General features: G+C 47.8%; 3 protein-coding genes across 5 annotated transcripts in view; all 3 read left to right on the forward strand.

Moving 5' to 3' along the window:
- The first annotated feature begins 1,053 nt into the window (after window positions 1–1,053).
- On the forward strand, window positions 1,054–11,425 carry c1h18orf21 (chromosome 1 C18orf21 homolog). Its single transcript, XM_061822092.1, has 5 exons — window positions 1,054–1,330; window positions 3,584–3,606; window positions 3,879–4,096; window positions 10,353–10,528; window positions 10,592–11,425. The coding sequence occupies exons 1-5, from the start codon at window positions 1,185–1,187 to the stop codon at window positions 10,770–10,772; spliced, it is 744 nt and encodes a 247-aa protein (XP_061678076.1). The 5' UTR covers window positions 1,054–1,184; the 3' UTR covers window positions 10,773–11,425.
- Window positions 11,426–12,057: 632 nt separating this feature from the next.
- rp9 (RP9 pre-mRNA splicing factor) lies at window positions 12,058–21,625 on the forward strand. Of its 2 annotated transcripts, XR_009795333.1 has the most exons (7): window positions 12,058–12,402; window positions 12,863–12,893; window positions 12,995–13,124; window positions 14,743–14,834; window positions 15,119–15,180; window positions 17,030–17,258; window positions 21,489–21,625. XR_009795333.1 is itself a non-coding variant. In XM_061822295.1 (6 exons), the coding sequence occupies exons 1-6, from the start codon at window positions 12,254–12,256 to the stop codon at window positions 17,202–17,204; spliced, it is 639 nt and encodes a 212-aa protein (XP_061678279.1). In that variant the 5' UTR covers window positions 12,058–12,253; the 3' UTR covers window positions 17,205–20,458. The 2 variants fall into 2 exon arrangements, 1 of the variants encoding a protein (XP_061678279.1); XM_061822295.1 differs by lacking the exon at window positions 21,489–21,625 and having other exon boundaries at window positions 17,030–20,458.
- The window catches only part of elmo1 (engulfment and cell motility 1 (ced-12 homolog, C. elegans)), a 35,050-nt gene continuing 34,320 nt past the window's right edge, over window positions 21,516–22,245 (forward strand). Inside the window, exon 1 of one of the 2 annotated variants that reach the window (XM_061822131.1) lies at window positions 21,516–21,656. The gene's annotated coding sequence lies outside the window, so the exon portion shown is untranslated. The remainder of the gene's footprint in view (window positions 21,657–22,245) is intronic. The other variant, XM_061822148.1, reaches the window with a different exon arrangement.

Raw genomic sequence — 22,245 nt, forward strand, 5'->3', positions numbered from 1 at the left:
ATTCCACGCAAGATTTCACAGTATAAGTGGGGGGGGGGGGGGAAATCCTCATCCCTCATCCTCCTCGGGGGGGGGGGGGGGTAATCTGTTTATCAGTGGACTCCACACAAAAGCGCAATTCATAACTGTGAGATTTCCTCTGCAATCAAGTGAAGAGAGCGCTTGACTCACAACATCATCATCATCACCACCACCACCATCATCATCATCACTTTGCGCTGCTCGGGTGATTTAATAAAAAAAAAAAAACACACACACACACACACACAATATTCACTAACCCTGCCACAATATTAGGCACAGCTGTGCCTCTGAAAAATAATCATTTCGATGACCTCTGCACGAGAGGGTCAAAATATCGGGAAAAATTCTCGGCGTGCACCACTGCAAGATACACGCATAATAGTAAAACATATCGATAGAAAAAAAATGAACAACTCTGACTGTGTGTGTGGAAATATTTCAATTTGTGACAGAGGTATGTCTGTCCCTAATATTGTGGTTGGTTTTACATCTCGCGACAACATCATGAGTAACAACAATGTGACGGAAGGAATCTTAACAACACACCTTTTGTCAGCAGATGATCTGGAACCGGTTCGAGTCCTTGTGAAGCCAGTCAGTGGCGTGTTATGATAACTGCAGACCAAATTCCGTTCTCTCCCCCCCCCAAAAAAAAAAAAAAAAAAAAAAGTTCTTGTGGATTCGCAACGGTTTTTCGTCCAGATCCCCCCCAGCGGAGCGTTTGCGGTGGACTTGCTGGTGTTGTGGCTCGCACATCGGCAAGGTTCACCTTCCTCCTCCTCCTCCTCCTCGTCCTCCTCCTCCTCCAAAGTGCTTCCTCAACATAGCTGATGACACATTTTTTCCTCCCCGCAGCGTCACCGGGAGTCCGCCGCGAGATTTTTGGTACGTATTTGGTATTTTGGTACTTGTTAATTCATACAAAACAGTGTGATTTTTTTTATTTTCACTGAACCAGCAATAATTTACTGATTTTTCAATACTAAAAGAAATTCGGGTATGGTTCGGACTCGGTTTCCCAGTGTTCACTGCGCGTTTTTGACGTCACCACGATGCGACAAACGGACTTCTCCGTTCAGCATTAGCTTAGTTGAGTCTGTGCCGCTGTACGTAAATTATTAGCTACACATCTCACTCGTTTGGTTTAATTGTGCTTAGTTATGAAGGCGAGTAATACGGAAACACACCAAAGGGGTGTTCGTGTGGGGAAAATGACCTCGGACTTCAAGGATTTGTCGGACGCGTTTCGTTTAAACGCGTCACTGCTGTTTCAAGAAAGCTGTCCGGAGGAATCCCGGTTCTTCCTGTAAGAAAACGACAACCTTTTATTACGTTCAAATCACCCTCAAGATCGTCGGTGTTCGGTTGGGATGGTGGAAACTCACCAGAAGTGATTTAAAAGTTTAAACAAGCTCGTCAAGCTCGTGTTTTTCCATGCATGTTTATACTGCCCCCGAGTGGCCAAGTCTCGTATAACAGCCTTCGTTTTGACGTCACCGCAAAGCTAATTATTAAAAAAAATGCGTTCTATAACTAATACGTGCAGAAAATTAAATCAAATTTAATATTCGATGGGAAAAACGGAAGAGAAAACGATTAATTTTGTGTTCCACTTTTGCTGCAAGAATGATTGACATTTGGGCTGTCCAATGAGTGTGGCAAGTCTCGGCCGCACATATTTTTATGTTGTTATAAAACTGCCACCCCCCCCCCCCCCCCAAAAAAAAAAAAAGTATGCTGGTGGGAACCGTGCAGTGATTCTTCCCATCCCGGAAAAGTTGGACGCGACCTTCCGCCAACAGCGCCGTCTTTCAGCGCTCTTGACGATAGAATCTCTCGCCACTCCACATGCACATAAAAGGAGCTGCGTGACAAATATGTAAATAAGAAAGCGCTCGTTCGCAAACCCCGGTTCTGGGAAATGCGGGCCTGGATGCCGCAGTCCTTTCACGGATATGTATTCGTGTAATTTCCCAGTTTATCATGGCCGGGTGGACTCTCAGGAACCGTGCCAGAAAACATACACAGGAAGTCAGCCATTTTGGATCATCTTTCTAATTTCAAATATGAGTTCTTGCGCTAGCATGCGGGCGGAAAATTTCACCATTCTCACTTTGATGACTCCATAGAACACAAAACCTAACAGATAAAAGTACCGTAATTTCCGGCCTATAAACCGCGGCTTTTTTCACACGCTTTCAACCCTGTGGCTTATTTCTGCATTTTTTTTTCCTAACGGCCACAAGGGGGCACTTGAGCGGAAAAGTTAAGAGTGCGATCGGTGGTGCCGAGGAAGTGAGTTTTACCGGTCTGGCCCTGTTACCACTGCGCTAGCGTGTTACTGCCGTGTTTCAGTGATTTTTACCGGTATGTTTTTTTTGTTTTTTAAACCGGCTCTGTTTGCGCATGCGGCGCCAGCATTAGCGCGGCGGACCTAGCGTTAAACCGTCTTTCTTTGTAAATATCTCATGTTTCAACGTGGGCACTTGCGGCTTACGTATGTACCAAATGTGGGTGCGGCTTATAACCGGGTGCGCTCTGTAGGGCGGGAATTACGGTAGTTCGTCGGTGATGCCAATTGCTTTTGTTCCAACGTCATTGAAATCCGCTAAAGCCCTAGCTTAACTTTTCATTCACTGTTTTTTCGTTTTATTTTCAAGCATGAACTGTAAATAAACTCCCAGCCCCCGTCGGTTAAATTGGAAGGGGATCACAGGCCCGAAGGATGAGCGATGGAAAACGAGTTGCCAATCTTCCTATCCTGGTATTTCCTGTGTTATGTTTCACCTTCAGGCTGGAGAACGTCAACAAACGCCCGCTGGTAGAGGGCGGCGGCACCGCCGCCGGATTAAACGCGACCCCAAACAACGGAGCCACAGCTCCCGATCGCACGTGCGACCCAACTTGAGATAAAAAAAAAAATCCCTTCATTGATTCAAGGCCGCCGCTAAATTTAGGCCGACTTAGCGGTGGCTGACTTAAATGAAAGCGCAAATATATCATTGCTGGCGCTCTGCAAGGCGAGTGAGATATTTTGGGGGGTTGCCACGTATTGTTTGGCGGACTTCCAACGTGGCTTCCACTCATTTTAGACGCTTGTATCCAAGTGTCGCCACTAAATCTGGTGACAGAAGGCTTTTGAGCTAGCAAGCGTGATTTTTTTTTTTTTTTTCAACCGCTTGAAAGTTAAATCAAACTGATCCAAAAATTGCCTCATTAAGCGTGCAGTTAGATGATGTTTATTAAAAATAAAACAAAAAAGTGCTATCCCAGCCAACCAACTAGGACTGCAAACATTACGCAAATAACTCGAGTAAAAAAAAAAAATAGTCCAAGCATAATCTCCGCCTCAAACCAGACTGGCACAAAAGCGGCGTGGAATTAAATTGGCACGGTGGTGCCGAGCCGGGAGGAAACAAAAAACGGCAGAAATTGAGTTCATGCTTGGAGAATTGCTTTTGTGCGTCGATCGCCTTTGCGACCTACGTCATCATTCTGAAATTATTCAAGCGTTTTAATATTCTGCTTGTCTAATTTACGTCTTTTTTCTCCCCCGCAGTGAGCAACATTTTGCCGGCCTCGGTAAGTCGACGCTTCCCGCATGAGGAGTTTCTGTCCCGTTGACGTCAAGGTTGTTTTTTACGGTCTGGTGCCCCGCGGCCGCGTTGAAGATTGCGCTTGCGAACGTGGCCTCGTCATTGTTGGTCGACCCGTGCCGGGCACGATCCGTAGCGCCAGCCAGCAGTGGGCGCCGGGTGCCTCGTCCGCTACGCCGTTTACTGCTAATGGCTAACATTACATCACGGGATCGTCGCCTGCCAGTTGCTACACTTTTGAACGCTCTCATTTTTCAGACGCAAACGATCCGGAATGGTCCGCGTCGGACCAAACGTCGGCGTGCCCGCACTGCTTCCAGTGGCTGCGGCCCGACAACCACCGGGTGCGCCTGGGCGCCAAACGCCGGCCGTCCGCCAGGCTGCGACGGCTCCTGCGGCGGCGAGCCGCGGGCAAAGCGCTCGGGCTGGCGCAGATACGCCTGCTGCGCCGCTTCTGGAGGTCCGATTCGGTCCTGGTGAGCCTAGTCCTTTGCCCCTTACCTCCCGGTTCACTGGATTTCCGTGCCTGCGGGTTTTGTGGATTGGGTTGGGTTTTCTGGTCTCTTTGCTCTGTCAAACTGTCTCTTACAGACGTCGTTATTGCTTCCTGATTGTTTCAGATCCCCACCATAATGAGCAGTCCTTCATTCTTTACTGGTGCGCTCAAACTCTCACTTTAAGCCTCGAGCCCACGACTCTGTTATCCGTCAACAGGTACGGCGAGTGTGTTCGTCACGTGACTCCCTTGTGAACTCATACCTTCTCCTCTCGGTTGGGCTATTTTTAGCCTCCTTGGACCAGTCACGTCGCGCCCGTTTCGAGGCCAACGACTCGGGCCTCGTCCGACTGCGCCGGATCTCCAAAAGCGATAAGAGCCGGAATGCGGGACGCCTCCATAGCAAAACTGAGCCAGAAACTGATTAGCCTCCACTCGTCTCCTCTTAAAAGTGCCGTCTTGGGTAGCTCAGCGGGCGTCATCTTGAAAACTGCCCGAGCGAGACGCACACGTGACATTTTGCTGCGTGAAGTATTAGGTGGTCTGATCGCGTTGAGGGTCTGGAGTGTTCCAGGTAGCGTAAGGGTGGGAATCGCACATATAGCGGGGATCAGATCGAAATGATACTGATCAGCAGTTCCCGTCTCCTTTACCACAAATGAAGGACGATTACTGTAACTGTCGGATTGATCGTGCTGTTGTTGTTGAGTCTGTGTTGAGTTTTTGTTCCAAGGACGGTTGTGTCAGCCAATGCTTGATCAAGGGTTAGGTTAGGGCTAGGCTTTAGGGCTAGGCTTTAGTGTTAGGCTTTAGGGTTAGGGTTTAGGGTTAGGGTTTAGGGTTAGGGTTTAGGGTTAGGGTTTAGGGTTAGGGTTAGGGTTAGGGTTAGTTTTCAAAGCAGATTTGCCAAGGTTACCTCCTGTTTGAGAGAATTTTTGACTGATCTTTCCAGACCGGTGTGGCGGAATGCAGGCCGCAAGGTGTAAATGTCTCCCGCGTGGGGGTTCGGGGGCCACTCGGGGTGCGGATCGCGCCGTGCCCGTGACGCAATTCCTCCTTCCTCGGCGTTGTCGCCGGTCAGATTATCTCATAATAGCTCGTTAGCCAAATGGGAGAAAGCCGGCGGGGGGCAGAGACCATAAATGGAGAAGAAAACTTTTATTTTTCTGCCCGGGCAGTGCGGGTGTTGCGGGGGGATCTTAAGTGGGTGAAAACCGCTTCCTGGAAAGGGTCGTTTCCGCAGCGAGGTGAGGTCAACCTCGAGCAGCAATTTATGCCGCCGCCGTTCCACCACACGCTGTTTTGTCATTTCGCTCGCATTCCGTAACAACCGACCGCAGCGCTCCGGCCTTTCGACTCGCCGCCTGATCCGCTTTACGAGAGCGCCTGCGGCTTTTCGGGACCGAGGCGTGAGGTGCCCGACTGGAATGTGGAACAACAGCAGAGGTGCTGGTCCGCTGTCGTGTTTTTTGAAAAGTTATTTCAGCGGGTACTAACGAAGAGTCTCATCTGTCCTCACGTGTATTTGTGTCTGCAAAGTATTCCGGTCAAGTTGTTGCCAGCCGGTTTTTGTCACAGTTGGTCGGAGGGCGAAATCCAGTGACCAGAAGTAAACCTCGTCACTCTCTGGACCGAGCCGGAGCTTCCCCTCAGACACCACTAATAAATGTCAGCCGGAGAACTTGGGACGATTCGCGACGGAAGATTACCCGCTGGCACCGGCGCCGCGGGGGATTTACGGCACACGTCCGACCGTAACTGATCCCGACAACACGAGCCGCGCTAATGGAATTATATTCCCGAGAGAGCCGCACGTGCCGGCGGAACCGCGACTCCGGTCAGCGTTTTCAAAGATCAGATGATTAACAGGGCTCGGCTTGATCAGGTTCAGCTCTTCTGATGCACCAGTTTGGCAGAAACATAGTGCGAAAGTTTGTCCTTTCATAAAAGAGCCGCTAGAACGGTCTTCGTCCTGGTTTGTTGCTCCGAGTCCTACGACCTGCCGTCTGGTATCGCTTCCACGTTCTTTGGAGACTTTTCTTCGTTGCTCCTCGACGTCAAAGTACGCAAAACAAACACAAGTTGAACGGCGCGTTGAAGGAATAGATTTTAAAATCCATCCGTCCATTTTCTTTGCCGCTTATCCTCACGAGGGTCACAGGGAGTGCTGGAGGCTTTCCTGGCTTTCAACGGGCAGGAGGCGGGGTACACCCTGAACTGGTTGCCGGCCAATCGCAGGGCACATAGAGACCGATAGCCGCGCTCACAATCACACCGACTTGGCAATTTCGAGTGTCAAATTCATCTTGCGTGTTTTTGGGATGTGGGAGGAAAGCGGAGTGCCCACCCGGAGAAAAGCCACGCAGGCACGGGGAGAACATGCAAACTCCACACAGGCGAGTCCGGGATCGACCTCAGAACTGCGAGGCCAACGCTTTCCAGCTGAGCCACCGTGCCGCCCTTGAAAAGTAAATGTTTTGTCAATTTGGCACACAACAGGGAAGCGTCTTAGCAACCCTGTCAGATTTGAATACTGTTGGGAAAACCTCGTTCTGATTTGTTGAAGGAGGACCGTAGAGTTTTATCTTGCTAGCTTGAACGGCGCCCACGCGAGGCCTCCATTTTGCTGACCGGCATTCGTCTTATTTGTGCCAAATTGATGGCATTTTGAATTTGAGCTTGTCACACGGTCTGTCTTCCGACATTCGCCATGGAGCCACGAACACCCGCATTTACGGGAACTGGATGATTTTGTCCTGGCGCAACCTTTCAACATTCATGTGCTGACACGGACGTACAAACACAAAAATGTCGAGGAAACGTGTGATCATTTTTTGGGATAAAATGCGTCAGTGTCTACACACAAAGGTTGGATTGCTTCATGGTCATGAGAGGCAAAAGATGTGAAAATCGAGACGCGGCACAGCCGTTTTCCGCACTGTTGTCCAGTGTAAAGACGAGGGGTCGCCACAAAATGGACGCTAATCGACGCGCGTATGTCCTGTCGGCGTTACGCGCTCGATCAATTCAAAGTTGCTTCAACGCATTTGTGGCGAAATACGAGCGCCTGCACGACGGCTAATCCGCAGCCAGATTGGCGCTGTCACTTTATTCAAAACTCTTCCAGCGTTATCTGTTGCAACAGCTGCTGCGCCGTTTGGAGGCGCAGTTTTTTTTATTTCATTTTTAATTTTTTCTCATGAAGGGATTGCAATCAGAGCCCAGCTGAGCTTCGGCAAGGTTGAGTTTGACGGGAGATCGGGAAAATCATTTTTTCTTTTATTGCTGTGAAGTTATCGGAAAAGTTGAGATTTTGTTTTAGGTCTAATTCTGATCTGCACCAAAACTGAATCCCTGGCGGCCTCACAGTTCTGAGGACCCGGGTTCGATCCCGTCCCCGCATGTCCGTGTTCTCCGGGTGGGCACTCCGGTTTCCCCTCCCCACATCCCAAAAACATGCAACATTAATCGGACACTCAAAATTGCCCATAGGTGTGATTGTGAGTGCGGCCGTTTGTCTCCATGTGCCCTGCGATTGGCTGGCGACCAGTGCAGGGTGTAACCCCGCCTCCTGCCTGTTGACAGCTGGGCTCGGCTCCAGCACTCCCCGTGAGGATAAGCGGCAAAGAAAATGGATGGATTTTCATATTTATATTATTTGCGTACATCATATAAGTATAAAGATATGTATTTTCCTATTTGTGACGTATATTCCAACTAGTAAACGATATATTTATCCATCCAAGCATGTACAGCACGCCCTGGACTGGTCGCAGGTCGGTTGCAGCTCTGATCACAAATGGATTGATCTGATTTTTGCCATTCTTTTTTTTTTTGTGGATTGACTTGTGTACATATTTTGTTTCTACGTCGCGGTTAATCGCCATCTGATATTCGCGAGTAACATTTCCTTTCGAGCACAAGAAGACTCGAGTTGGGTCCCTCGCCGAGTCCCCCAAAGTGCCCCCCCGACCCCCCCCCCCCCCCCCCCCCCCCCCACATGACCCCGTCCTTGTTTTGACGTTTTGTGGTTCTGGGTCAAGTTGCCTTTTTTTTTTTTTTTTTTTTTCTCGCGTCTGATCCTGCTCGGAAGTGCAAATCCGTTTTCCGGTTTTTATCGATCCGTGTGCTCGGCGAGGACGTCTTGTACCGATCGGAGTCGTGTTGACACGTCACCGGATGAGTGCAGGAAGGAGCGCTCATGCTGGGAACGCCGGCAATAAATCCCGGTCGGTCGTTCCTGGACTGGCGCCCCCCCCCCTCGCGGACAGATGGGCGGGCCGGCCGTCCGGGTGGCTATAAAGCCTGGACGTGCGCTGGACTGGGTTGTAAACACGACCGCGGAGCAAGCCGACACCGTCACCCGATGGCTACCTTCGTGTCGGTGAGTTTTTGCACCTCGTCAGCCGTCGTCCTGCAGTTGCCACCTCCCTCTCCGGAAGTCGCTTATTGTTTCAATTTTACGGAACATGAAGAACAGATGAAAGTTTTTGCACTGCGGCAGCTCAGCAGCCCCCTCCCCCCACGGCCCACAGCAATGGGGATCGGCTCATTACGGATGTTGCGATTGTCTCCGAAACGATCTTCGCTCGATCTGCCGCTGGGAGTTAATTCCTTGCAGGCGGCGGTAAAATAATGAGATCCAGATCTGGAGGCTGTAGGCCACTCGCCGGATTAACGGATTGCTAATGTTTCGGGTTGTTTTTACAGTTTTTATACGACGTTCGTCAAGTTCACCCAGAAAAAAGTTGACACTCACACGTCTGAGATTTTTGCATCCGCACGGCGACGGGCCCGTCGTCATCCCGTCGTTGGCTTCGGTTCAAGCGCTTTCCGACCCCCCCGGGCCGCAACTGCGCTTTCATCACGGCGCCGGAACGCTACGAGAGACGCTCAGCCGCTAAATTAATCACTTCCCGGGCGCCGCCGCGGAACATTTCTCAGCGGCTCGGAGGCTGGTCCTGCGTCACGCGAGGCTCGTTAAAGCGGGCCTCGTTTATCGCCGGGTCCGACGTGACTCACCAGGAACGCGAAAGGCGTCCGACGTTTGTTTACTGCTGCTTTTGTCTTCCGTGAGAAGGGCTGCGTTCGTTTTGCTCGCACCTTCGCGCAGCCGTCGGGGCGTCTTGCGTGCGGAGTGACGGCAGCAAGCAGGCACGGAGAGCGGCAGAATGTTTTGAAAATGGCGTCGTGTCATCTATTTTCAAATGAAATAGTTGAAGGAATAGGAATCTTTTAAGGGGGCGGCGCGGCGGATCAGCTGGTAAACCCAGTTCTGGGGTCCCGGGTTCAAGCCCGGCCCCCGCCTGTGTGGAGTTTGCACGTTCCCCCCGTGCCTGCGTGGCTTTTCTCCGGGCGCTCCGGTCTCCTCCCGCGTAAATTGGACACTCTAAATTGCCCCGAGGTGTGATTGTGATTGGTTGTTTGTCTCCATGTGCCCTGCGATTGGCTGAGCCCCGCCCACCTCCTGCCCGTTGACAGCTGGGATAGGCTCCCCGCGACCCCTTGTGAGGATAAGCAGCAAAGAGAAATGGAATCTTTTCGGCAACTATTATCGCATACATTTGTGACTATTTCCAAATTGATGCACTCAATGCGATACATTTCCTCAATCTAGGACAAAATATTAAAAAAAAAAAAATCCATACCTCATTTTTGCAGTAGTAATTATCACCTCTTGGGAATTTTGTATTGATTATTGGCGATGGTATTTTTTGTTTTTTTTTTTATCTGAATTGCTATTTGCATGACACATTTCCCCATGCTTTTTAGAATATATTCACTTTTTGATCATATTACTTGCACTGTTTGCAGTTTTAATTGTCTTTTTGAAAAAAATTTTTTTGTCATATTTCTTTTTATCCTGTTTTAGATGTTTTATCTCTTTGTTTTCAAGTGCCTTTAATCACGTAAAGCACATTGAGTTACCTCGTGTATGAAACGCGCTGCACAAATACATTTCATATCTACAGATATAGATGCGCCATTATCCATTTATTATCTGTTTTTTTTTAACAATAATATGCATGATTTGCTGCTATTAAGATGTTTGAGGTCGTTCAGTTTCGCATTTGGCTCCTTGAGACGTTTTTTTTTTTTTTTCTGCATCCCGTTATGATAAACATGTCCAGTGAAACGGCTGTCCAGGGCATTACATTTTTTTTTTTTTTTTTTTTTTGAATTTAATTTTTTTTTCCTTTCTACAACGGCGTCTTAATATTTTCTCCAATGCGCAGATGGCCACGTGCCACACGTGCAGCAAGACGTCGAGACACAAAGGGACGAACCGGGAGCTGCTGTCCGCCTTCCACGCGCCGGGCGGCGGCGCCAAGCACAAGACGCCTCCGTCGGCCAACAGGTCGGGCGGGTCCGGGACCCCCGCCAAGGACAAGATCCCTCGCCGCACCCCCAGGTAAGCCGGCCCGACCGCCACCAGACGACAGGCGACGTGAAGTCCTCTCCCTCCGTCCGCCAGGTCGTCCGCGTCCGCCGGAACGCCGGTCTCGTCCTCCTCGTCCTCCTCCACCCCCTCCTCCGCCAAGACCCCCTCCAAGGGCAGGAACTGGGTGGTCCAGCGCCTCAGCAAGCTCCTGTCGCGCGAGGACAAGCCGGATCGCAAGAAAGGAACCTTGAAGGATTTCCTCTCCTCGCTCTGACTCCCATTTTTCTTCTTCTTCTTCTTTTTGCGAACAAAAGCTGTTTACACTTAAGAAAGGAGGGAGCTGCTTTCGGTTCTTAAGGTGCTGCAGCGCCCCCCTCAGGCTGGGAGGTTGTAACGGCACCGCCTCGAACCTCAGCGACCTCAAGCGACCCTTTTGCCCAAATCCCTTCCGTGAGCTGCCGCGTGGGGAATATTTGAGGGATCGATTGTTACTGATCAACGCCGTGGCGAGGATATAATAATTTATCAATATTTGAAGTTTTGTATGACTTTTACAAACAATATGAAACAATTTTGATTTGTTGTTGCTTTACAAAATTCATTTTCTTTTTTTTCCAGTGAAGCAAAGAAAAAAAAAGGATTTTGATAATCGTGTCGGCTGTATGTGCCGACTGCATATGTATATGCATTTTATTTGTATTTTATATGAAATATTAAGAGTGGTTTAAGCGTCTACCGGGGTTCAGATCCCGGCCCTGCATGTTCTTCCCGCGCCTGTGTGGCTTTTCTCCGGGCACAAAAATTGTCCGTTGGTGCGGACGTGAGTGCGAATGGTTGTTTTTCTTTCACGTGTGCCATGCGATTGGCTGGCAAACAGTTGAGGGTGCGACCCTGGTGAGGATAAGCGGCTAAAAAAAAAAACTAAAATATTTGGAATTAATGGTCAAAATGTTTTGATCATGTAATGGTTATTTTTTTTATGTCTTTATATTTTGATTTATGCTGTAGTATGATTTTCGGTCCCAGAATGATTCAAATTAGTTTACAATTTTTTTTCCAGGTAAAAAAATATATTTACAAAGTAATTACACTTTGTTTTTTTTTTTTTTTTCATTTTTAATTTACGGATACTCTTCTCATATTGCTATGGATGGAGTGTAATCCATTTTTTTGTACTATTGCCTCCTTTTGAGCTTAACATTGCATCATGCTTCAATACCTCATTTTCATTTCTTGTCAAGTTGTAATAAAATAAAACATCTTCAAAAACTGAAATTGTGTTGCATAATTTTTTGTCTCCTAATTAATAAATAGTTAAAATATAATCTGTACTTGTTTTTAGGTAGTGTATTTATTGTTTTGTAGGGAAGCGTATTACTGCCACACCAAAAAAAAAAGGTCGCGTTTTACATAGTTATGTGAAAGGTTACTCATAATTATGTAAAACGCGACCTTTTTTTCGGTATGGCAGTAATACACTTGCGTAGTTTTCGTTGATATTTCCAATAAAAAAAATGAGATTGGGCCCAATTTTACTCGACCTTGATGCAGTCCCGCCCGTCTCCGTCTGAGGGCGCTGGACTTAGGAGAGCAGCTCAGCTCGGCTCACCGGAAGTGCTGCACAACATCGCTGCGATGCTGGCGTCGACTTAGCCAAACAGTTGTTAGCTCCTTCATACTTCACCTAAAGTTGCTCGAAACGCATTTATTCGCCATTATTATTAATCTTGTGTGTTTAACAAGCGTTGCCACAAAATGTCGGGCAGGAAGAGGTCGAGGGAGAAAGACGAGCGGCGCGAGCACAAGCGACACAAGTCGACGTCCAAGGAGGACGACGAGAAGCTCAAAAGTCAGATGAAGAGACTCAACCAGCAAGTCCAAAACCTCAAACACATCGAAACTTTGTGAGTGCGAACGTCATTTCTTGGATTTATTCAAGTATAACTACGGCTGGGCGATTATGGCCTTAAAAATAAATCACTTGTTAAAAAAAAAAAAAAACTCCACTTATCTGTTTTGTTTTTTTTTTCTTCCTGAATTTATTTTACTTAATTTTTGACTCATAACCTGTACAACTACAATGGATTAAAAAAAAAACTGATGCTAAATGAGATTTAGCACACACCTGACACTGTTAATTTCAAATGAGGTCTTGTAAAATACAGTAGCTCATCACGCACGCTGTTAGTGTACGTTTTGCAGATTTTTAGAGATATGATTTGAACTACACATCCCGCTAAATCATCCCCCCCCCCCCGACAAACGACAAATAATTGATAAAATCATTGATTCGCTCTGCCCGGCTAATAAAGTTGGACCTGGATTTGAAAAGTAACGACGCAAATGACACATCTTCTCTCGTAGCTATGAAAAGCCCCCGCCTGGATACATTAAGGTAAATTCCCTCTCGCGTGTTACATTCTACGACCAGAAAAGTGACTTTTAAAAATGCGCTGACTCACCAACAACTCCACAACCTCCGCAAAATTTTGACAGGAGCACGAGGAGAAACCCGAGGACTGCATCCCCGCCGAGCCGGGAAACGAGGACGCGCGGACTTTTCTGGCCAACGCGCCCACGAAGGGCCTGTGGATGCCGTTGGGCAAGGAGGTGAAGGTGATGCAGTGTAAGTTGAAGTCCCGAGATCACAACCCGCAACTCAAAAATACCGTACATTTGAGGCCAAATTATGAAATATTGGCTTTTGTTTTCAAATAGTTGGGTCAGAATCTCGGAGTTACACAAGTGGAGCCTTGCTAGCGGTAGCACTAAAGCTTCCGGGTTCTGCTGGAAAATGACATTTTTTAAAAAGCGGTGAAAATACTAAAAGAACGGGTGTGCTCGGTCATGCCCGCAGATATAAAGTTACGGGTGTGGGGGTTAAAAAGAGACACTTTAGGACTCCCTCGTAACATGAGTTTGAATACGAGTGATTCATTGTGAGCACAGCCGAGCGGCGAGCGTAACGTTTGCTTTGGCGCTCGCAATATTAATATTGCAACGTTTGGCCGTTTGAGCGAAAGCAAACGCGCAGCTGGGATCTTCATTGTTCTCCCAACTGTCGGCGGCGGCGCGCAAACAAATGTCCGCCGTGACTCATAACTCGCGCGCTCGTCGGCGGCGGACTCGGACGAAATGTGTTTGCGCTTGACATTTTCCATTTTCTTCGCCGCTGATCCTCACAAGGGTCGCGGGGAGAAGATGGAGCCTATCCCAGCTGTCAACGGGCAGGAGGCGGGGTTACACCCTGAACTGGTCGCCGGCCAACGGCAGGGCACGTCGAGACAAGCAACCGACCCCACTCGCAATCACACCTATGGGCAATTTAGAGTGTCCGATTAATGTCGGACGTTTTTGGGGATGTGGGAGGAAACCGGAGGTGCCCACCCGGAGAAAAGCCACACAGGTCCGGGATTGAACCCAGGACCTCGGAACTGTGAGCCCAACGCTTTTCCAGCTGAGCCAGCAGTTAATGAATTCAATAAATTATCTTTTTTTTTTACGTGACAGATGAGCATAACCGTGCTTCTTTTTTTTTTTTTGCGAACTCCTTTTTCCAATGTTGTAACGAGCAGAATAATATCGATTTATTTATTTATTTTCAAATATTTTTAAGGCGACATCACTTGGCTACGTGTCCTTGACGTGCTTCTGGGGAATATTAGTAATTGTTATTATTTGGCCAAATTTGTATTTGTTCCGAGCTCCTCCCGCGTCAACGTCGACCCCCTTTTGTAGCCGTCGTTACCACAGCAACCGAGGTGTGTATCTCGGGTGTTGCGCTGAAGCAAGCGGAGAATAGTTTTCCTCAATATGTATTATGTAATATTATTCAAAGGGGCGGCACGGTGGGTCAGCTGGTAAAGCGTTGGCCTCGCAGTTCTGAGGCTCCCGGGTTCGATCCCGGCCCCTCCCTGTGTGGGCACCCCATAAAAAACCACGCAACATTAATTGAACACTCTAAATTGCCCGTAGGTGTGATTGTGAGTGTGATTGGTTGTTTGTCTCCATGTGCCCTGCGATTGGCCGGCGACCTGTTCAGGGTGTGCCCCGCCTCCTGCCCGTTGACAGCTGGGATAGGCTCCGTGACACTTGTGAGGATATGCGGCTAAGAAAATTGATGAATGGATGGATGGATATTGAAAAGGCGTTAAAAAGATATGATGACTCCAAAAATTGGTTAGCCGATTATTATTCACTCATATTTGCATGTTGGATTTTTTTTTTTTTTTTTTTTGCGGCAGGTTGGCGGTGCAAACGCTACGGCCATCGCACGGGAGACCGGGAGTGCCCGTTTTTCATCAAAGGCAACCAGAAACTGGAACAGTTCCGCGTGGTGAGTGCAAACGTGTATTTAAAAAATGAAAAATGGCTGTCGGCTGGTGTAGCTAATGCAACATAAGTGGACAATGGAGGACTCGCCCTCTGCAGTCATTACCATAAATGCAACTGTGTCATTTCCCCCCCCCCCCCCTCCAAGTGGGGAAAATGCTGAGTGGGGGCGAATAAAAAAAAAAAAAAAAAAAAAAAGGGGGGGGTGGTGGTGGTAAATGCAATCGTAAGAGGCCATTTCCCGCTCTGGCGTCCATTTTGACGGCTTCCCGTTTTCCCCCCACGCAGGCCCACGAAGACCCCATGTACGACCTGATCCGGGAAAACGAAAGGAACGAGAAAGAAAGCAGGTAAACCAGCGTTTGCGCGGCGACGGCGAGAGCGCTCGCACGCTGCTGCGGGGTTTGCATACATTACGGAAAGGTCACGCAAAGGTCAGCTTTTGACGCCTCTCGTGTGTGCACGCGCATGTCGTGACGTCTTTTCCGGAAGGGAAAGCAAACCGAGTCCCAGCTCCTCTTCCAAGTATCAATTTGAACCAATAATTAACTTTAAAAAAAAAAAAAAAATCATCATAATAATTAGCCACCCTTTGCTATGGATTTAATTGCATTGTAATTTCCTCGGAGGAGAATTAGCCACAATTTGATTTTTGTGGTGTGTATTTGGAAAAATAAGAGACACGGTGAAATATCGTCTGGACCTAAAAAATGCACAACTCGGAATTATGACTTTTGAGTTTAGGGCAGTCAAATGTTGTTTTGTAGTTACAGTTGCCTCGTGGTATTATTCCCCCTCAATGTGATGTCATTATTATTATTATTATTACGGAGTGTCAGCAGATTTTCTGCTGTTTTTCCGAAACGAAGGCCTTAATTAGCTGTAAAATGATTCATACGCCTTAAATGTGCCAGTGAGCACAATAAATATTGCCATATTTGCTTCGGAAGGGTTTATAAATGATTTGAACTTTATTTTTGTCCTTTATCAATGTCGTGCAACAATAACAATGTCGCTAGATATTAGAATATGGCGATGTATGACCGACACAAACCTTATTTGGTCACATGAAATAAGCACAAGTGACACATTTTACACAGATTTTTCTTTTTAACTTAAATTTCTCTTTCTCTTGTTAATGTGTTTGTCCTTTGCGCCTCCCTCTACTGCGGGGCCAATCCCGAGTTTGCAGTCGCTGGAATTTGTGTGGCACGGTCGAGCACGAAAAACCACGCGCGCGAGTAGAAAATAGATGTTGAAAGACGTCGCTTATTTTGTGTCGTCTTGACCAATGTTCCCTCTAAGCTGCGCCACTGCGCAATTGCGCACTCTCAGCGCACATGAAAATCGATCTAGCGCAGTGAAATATTTATTTTTAAAAAAAAAAAAAACAACATGGCATTACACGGTCTCTAATGCTGCTACTTCTACTTCCTAGTTTTACCTGACACCGCCCCCCTCCGCTCTTAAAGGGGTAGACTCATAATTACAAACAGAACACACACTCGCAACTTTGTATCTGCGGGCATGACTGGTGGAACAACACCCGTAACTTTATATCTGCGGGCATGACTGACCACACCCGTACATCTTTCAAATGTGAGTGACTGGTGTACAGCTTTAGTTACCGTGACGACCGGGGTCAGCTTGTGCGGCAAGGCGAGCAGCCACTGATTTTCCTTCGAAGACTGCGTAAAAAAGTGAATTTTTCAAGTGCTAAAACGGGAAGTGGCGATGCTGGCGGGTGGCCCCTCCCTCCGTCGTCTCACTTCATCGCTTGAGAGCGCCTCGTCGTCGCAGCGTTAGTACAGACCCGCGACGGCCCGCAAACCCGAGCCTTGAAGCAGATCTTTATTTTATTGGATCAAACGTGCAAAAAAAAAAAGTTATGACAACGTAGTGGCCATTTTTCAGTTTGTGTACTTCCTTTTTTTGATTTGATTTATTAGCTCACGTTCTACATTTTTTCTGGGTACACATTTCGCTGTTGTTTGTGCAGTGGCGAGGCGACGTGGACACCGGCATTCCCGTCGCACGACGTCCAATAAAACGCGGGAGATTCCATCTCCGGTTCGTGTTCCCATTCCACTTAGCGGTCAGAACAGGTCTCGCGCTCGTGAATCAACGCGTCCCGGGGGCCAAAAACTTTTCAGGGCCGACGGTGTTGGGGCTGATTCTTTGACCCGGCCTCTTGTCCAGGATCCAGCAGCTGCAGCAGCTTCTCCAGGACACCACGTCCTCGTCCTCGTCGTCCTCGTCCTCCGACTCGGATAGCGGCGGCAAGAAGAGAAGGAAAAAGAAGGGCAAGAAGAAGAAAAAGAAGAAGAAAGGCAAGAAGAAGCGCAAGCACGAGTCGACCTCCGAGTCCGATTGAGTGGCGGTCAGGAAATGCGCCTTCGAGACTGGTGACGAGTCCCCTTCCGTCCAGGTGAAAACAAGATGACGTTTTGTTTTTTGTTTGTTTTGGTAGCGCCGCCGTCTTTGGGTTCTGCGAAAACACTCTGTTGACTCCGAGCGCGTAGCGGAAACCGCGCGCGGCCGCGTTCTGATGTCAACCCGCAAGACGCGACTGCGCGGCATACTTGGGATGGTTTGAGGTTTTTTTTGGGGGCGGGGGTGGGGGGTGTTTGCGCTGGAAAAGAGTCGAGTCGGCGGGTGAGGAATGTACGCCGACGTTTGTCGCGTCCTGAGAATAAAGACAAGTTCTCCCCCCCCAAGCGTGCTTGAATTCCCGACTTGTAAAGATGTGACAACTAAGTTCCTGTGGCTTGGTCCCACTTTTCATATTCTTCCGCCGGTCTGGAATTTTGTGCTCACCATCCCCCCGCCGCTTCTGAGGTTTCTTTCTCGCGTTCCGCTTTCATTGAGGACGAATAATCTGGATTGACGCTCAGTTGGAGGTCCCAACGCAGCCGAGGTCGTGGCCGAAGACGTTCGAGCCTGCAGCAGCTGAAGTGAAAAGTTACTACAGTAACGCCTCGGTTTTCGAACGTCCCCGTTTTCGAACAAATGGGTTTTTGAAGGGAAATTTAGATTTTTTTTTTTTTGCTTCTGGTTTCGAACAAAAATCAGTACGCCGACGCCCCCGACAAAACCCGGAAATAACTTATTGCGCCGCCAGACCAGCTGACCCACCCACGACCCATTTTATTATTGTCTATGTTCGAACGCACCCTGAAAAAATACCCGGAAATGACATTACGCACGCGGTGCAACCAGCGCACTTTCGTTATTGTGTATAACGCAGCCATTGTACACAGATTTTTCTTCTTATGGAGGACTACACTATTAACCCCCAATCATGGCTCCAAAGAAGGAAAGTTCTTCTGCACTTAGCATACTAAAGCATACATTTTAAGCAAAAAATAAATTCAATTATTTTATGATAAAAAGTATTTAAACTATACTGGGGCATTTCTACTATGCAGTTTATTATCAGGAAAAGCTAAAAACAAATGCTTTAAAAAGCCCAAATTTTCAGGCTGGGAACGCATTATTTCTTTTCCCATTCATTGTAATGGGAAACATCGATTTGGTTTTCGGACAAATCACTCCTCGAACTGTTTTCTGGAACGGATTGTGGTCGAGAACCGAGGCATCACTGTATTGCGAAATTATTTGAAGATTTGTTGCCAAAATATCACTTCACCAGTAAACTGAGATGAGTGAGATGAAATCAAGCCGTCATTTAATTCTCTGTGTCATCCTGCCATTCATTTTCTGACCCGCTTATCCTCACAAGGGTCACGGGAGTGCCAGATCCTATCCCGGCTATCTTCGGGCAGGAGGCGGGGTACACGCTGAACGTGGGGTCGGCCAAATCGTACAGTTCTTTGTGGGAGAAGAGAGCCACACAGGCACGTGGAGGGATTTGAACCCCGTTCCTCACAACTGCGAGGGAGACACTTTAACCAGTCGACCACAGTGCTGCCTCTAAAGTTTCACGTCAGGAAAATTAATTTGAGTAATTGCACCTTTCAAAACGATGGAAGCAGGCAGCTACTCGGGTCCTGCGGTGTTGGATGTTAGAACTCGAGAAACCGATACCGGGACAGGTTCTGAGTCTTGACTGTTAATTTCCCAGATGGAATTCAGTTCTTGGAGCAACCCGGTAGCAAAGTTTAGTGGGTTTTTTTTTTTTTTTTTTTTTTTGTCCAAATTGTGTCTTCGGTCCGATCGAGTTGCTAAGAACAGACGAGTTTCAGAAACGGCAGGTAAAGAGTTTGATGTGCAAGCGTTGTAGCGCTTCACGTGGCGGGGGGGGGGGACGCGTCCAGATCCGATTTTTTTTTTATTTTATTTTTTCCACGCGCTGGAACGGATAAAGCCGGCGTCTTGTTCCCTCGCAGCTGCGTCGGGCGTCGCCGCTCGCCGCGCAGCTTTTGAAAATTCAAATGCGGCCCCGGATAGAAGGATTACTGTTGCGGGCTGCCGCCTCCCGTTCGGGGGGAAAAACATTGCCGCCGTTTACGAGCGCCGAGCACGTCCGGGGGGGGGGACGCGCGTTAGCCTCGATTAGCTTCGATCATCGTTACCGGATCTTCAGCCTTTTAAAGTTTTAAACCTCTGCGCCGGCTATCAACATTTAGGAAAGTACACAAATGTAGTAAAACCTCCAAGGGACGCCGGTGGAACCCATTTGTTCGCTTCAACTGGACAAACGTGCAAAATAATTTAACTACACTCATAATGATGCGATCAAATAAACGTGTAATATCAACGACAACCATTAAATGTACATCAAACGTCGCAAATCGACTCAAAATTTTAGCTAGCTCGCTGTATGATCATCGTGGGAAGGACAGAATAGGGAGACGTGTGAAAGATGGAAAAATAAATATTTCTGAGATTATGACTTGATCCCAACTTCACTATCTGAATCTGGTGGGGCACATTCCCGCTTGCCCCGACACTGGGTTGAATTTCGATAATTTTCTTTTATTTCCAAATACTGTACAGCACGCATTTGCCTTCAATGACACGCGCATGTCTCGATTTATTATTGTAGTCGTGATTAAATTGAAGAGTGCGACGGCGCAAAATTTTAGCTCACTAGCTAGCTCACGCGTGCATTGACGATCCGATTTTTACTAGTGAGCTCACACGTCGCTAGGCAGAATTTACAAATAGGCTCTGCTTGTTTACTATTTTGTCTACGGCTTGAAGCAACGTGAGAAAAAAAAGACGCATGCACAAAAGCATAAAAAACGACTATAATTCTACACATTTATGCTCTCACTTGTTGCTAGCTAGATTTTGTAAACCACCATCCGCAAGAAATGTCTCCCATGCATGAACGACTGTATCATCAGAAATTTGGGGCAGAAGGTCTTGTTGCCCCACGAAGGATGTAAAAAAAAAAAAAAAAATAGAAATAAAAAATAAAAACTCAACAAACGACCTTTTTTTTTTTTTCCCTTAAAGCGCCACCTTCTGGATGTGGTGGGGCATTGCCTCACTTGCCCCTCCACAGAATGCTTCTATTCCAGTATTCTGTACTTGAATTACATTTTTTTAAAAAAGTAATTTACCAAAGAGAACAAACTCAATCATTGCGGGTTACGTGAGAATCCCAGAAGGAAGCCGGAGCGCGTTCAATGACGATGAATTATTAAAAATGTCTCCCCACCTGCCCCCTGACGATCGAAGATTTTCCTCTGGCGTGACCGGTCGCAGTTTGCTGGATTCTCCTGAAGAAGAAGAAGAAGAAGAAGAAGGTTTTGATTTGACTGGATTCACGCACAAAAGAGGCTGCAATCATCGGAATCCGAAATGATGGGTTTTTGTTTTTGTTTGGGGTACAAAATGTGAAAAATGTCAGCAATGCTCTCAGTATGACGACTATTACAATACAATTGCAAGCACAGGAATAAACATGAATTGTGCTCAATTCGTGTCAACCTTGGGTCAAATTTCCATCTTCCTTTGTGGTTTCAACATTTTCCTTGAAATTGGCAAATTAAGATTAAAATTCCTGTCATTACATGAGATGATTGATGTGTGACTTTGATGAATATATATGGACTTAACTTTTATTGTAGATATTAAAAGTTGGATTCTTTTAAATTCTGTTTTTAGTTGTCAAATAATTACATACATAGTGGTTATGAATTGCTAACAAAACGCAACCGGGTGATAACTGATATCATGCAATTAAATCAAAACGTATTTGGGTAAGTTTTGATGTCATGAATTATGAATCGTAAAATAGTGTAATAATATTTTGAAAAAGGGGCGGCCGTAAAGCGTTGGCCTCACAGTTCTGAGGTCCCGGGTTCGATCCCGGCCTCCGCCCGTGCCAGTTTGGATGTTCTCCGCCGTGCCCGCGCGGCTTTTCTGCGGGTGGCCACTGGGCTTTCCTCCCGCATCCCGAAAACGTGCAACCTGAATGGGGCCCGAGGTTGCGATTGCGCGCACGCGATTGGTCGTTTCGTCCCCAGGTGCCCCGCGATTGGCCGGCAAGCGGTTCGGGGCGTACCCGCGCCCGCCTCCTGCTTGTCGACAGCCGGGATAGGCTCCGGGACTCTCCGCGACCCTCGTGGGGATAAGCGGCTAAGGGAATGGATGGATGGATGGATGGATGGATGGAGACTTGTTGGATGTTTTTACGCACACAAACGACGACGACACTGCTTGCGTGTGCTTGTCTCCTTGACAGATGTGCCGCTCTGGGCTCGTCGTGGCGGCGGCTGCCTGCAGGGGGCGCAAGAGACGAGGAAGTGTCCGCATCCACACACAGGAAAAGAGAGAGAGGAGAGACACGCACACACACGCAGGCAAAATCGCACGAGCGAGTCCAGTCGGAGAAGCGTCCTCGCCGCGGCAGGTACGTCAACGCTTTTCCTGCCCTTTTCTCGCCGTTAAAAGTGTCGCCTCGTTTTTGTCGCGAGACGTTGCGCAACGGCGAGCTTTGCGCGTGCGCCGCACGTTTCCACCGCTTTCGTGGACGCGCCTCCGTTTTACGTGTGTGTGTTGTGGGGTTTTTTTTTTTGTTGTTGGTTTTTTTTTTTGTTGGGCTGCGCGAGACTTTTACAAGTGACGTTCGAATGCAACGTGCGCAAGTCGCGTGCGTGTTTTATTCCGTGTCCGCGCGTGTGTGTGTGTGTGTGTGTGTTGACGCTGCCTCTGCGCAAATGAAAGAGATGCGTAATGGTGCGTGGACCCCCCCCCCCCCCAAAAAAAAAAAAAAAAAAAAACCTTACCCCGCGAGCTCGTTCGTTACGGCGTTTGCGCGTCTGTCATCCTCACATTTGTTATTATTTTTTAATAACGGCACGGCCACGTGGACGCGCAATGTTTGATTCGAGTGTGGGGTGCACTCAAAGTTTGTAATGCGTCAGATTTTCTCTCGGTGTTGACGCCGCCCCCCCTTCTCGTGAAAAGATTCTCAGGTGCTTGAGACGCTGTCAATCAAG

Source organism: Syngnathoides biaculeatus, chromosome 1 (assembly GCF_019802595.1).
Source record: "Syngnathoides biaculeatus isolate LvHL_M chromosome 1, ASM1980259v1, whole genome shotgun sequence".
Lineage (NCBI taxonomy): Eukaryota > Metazoa > Chordata > Actinopteri > Syngnathiformes > Syngnathidae > Syngnathoides > Syngnathoides biaculeatus.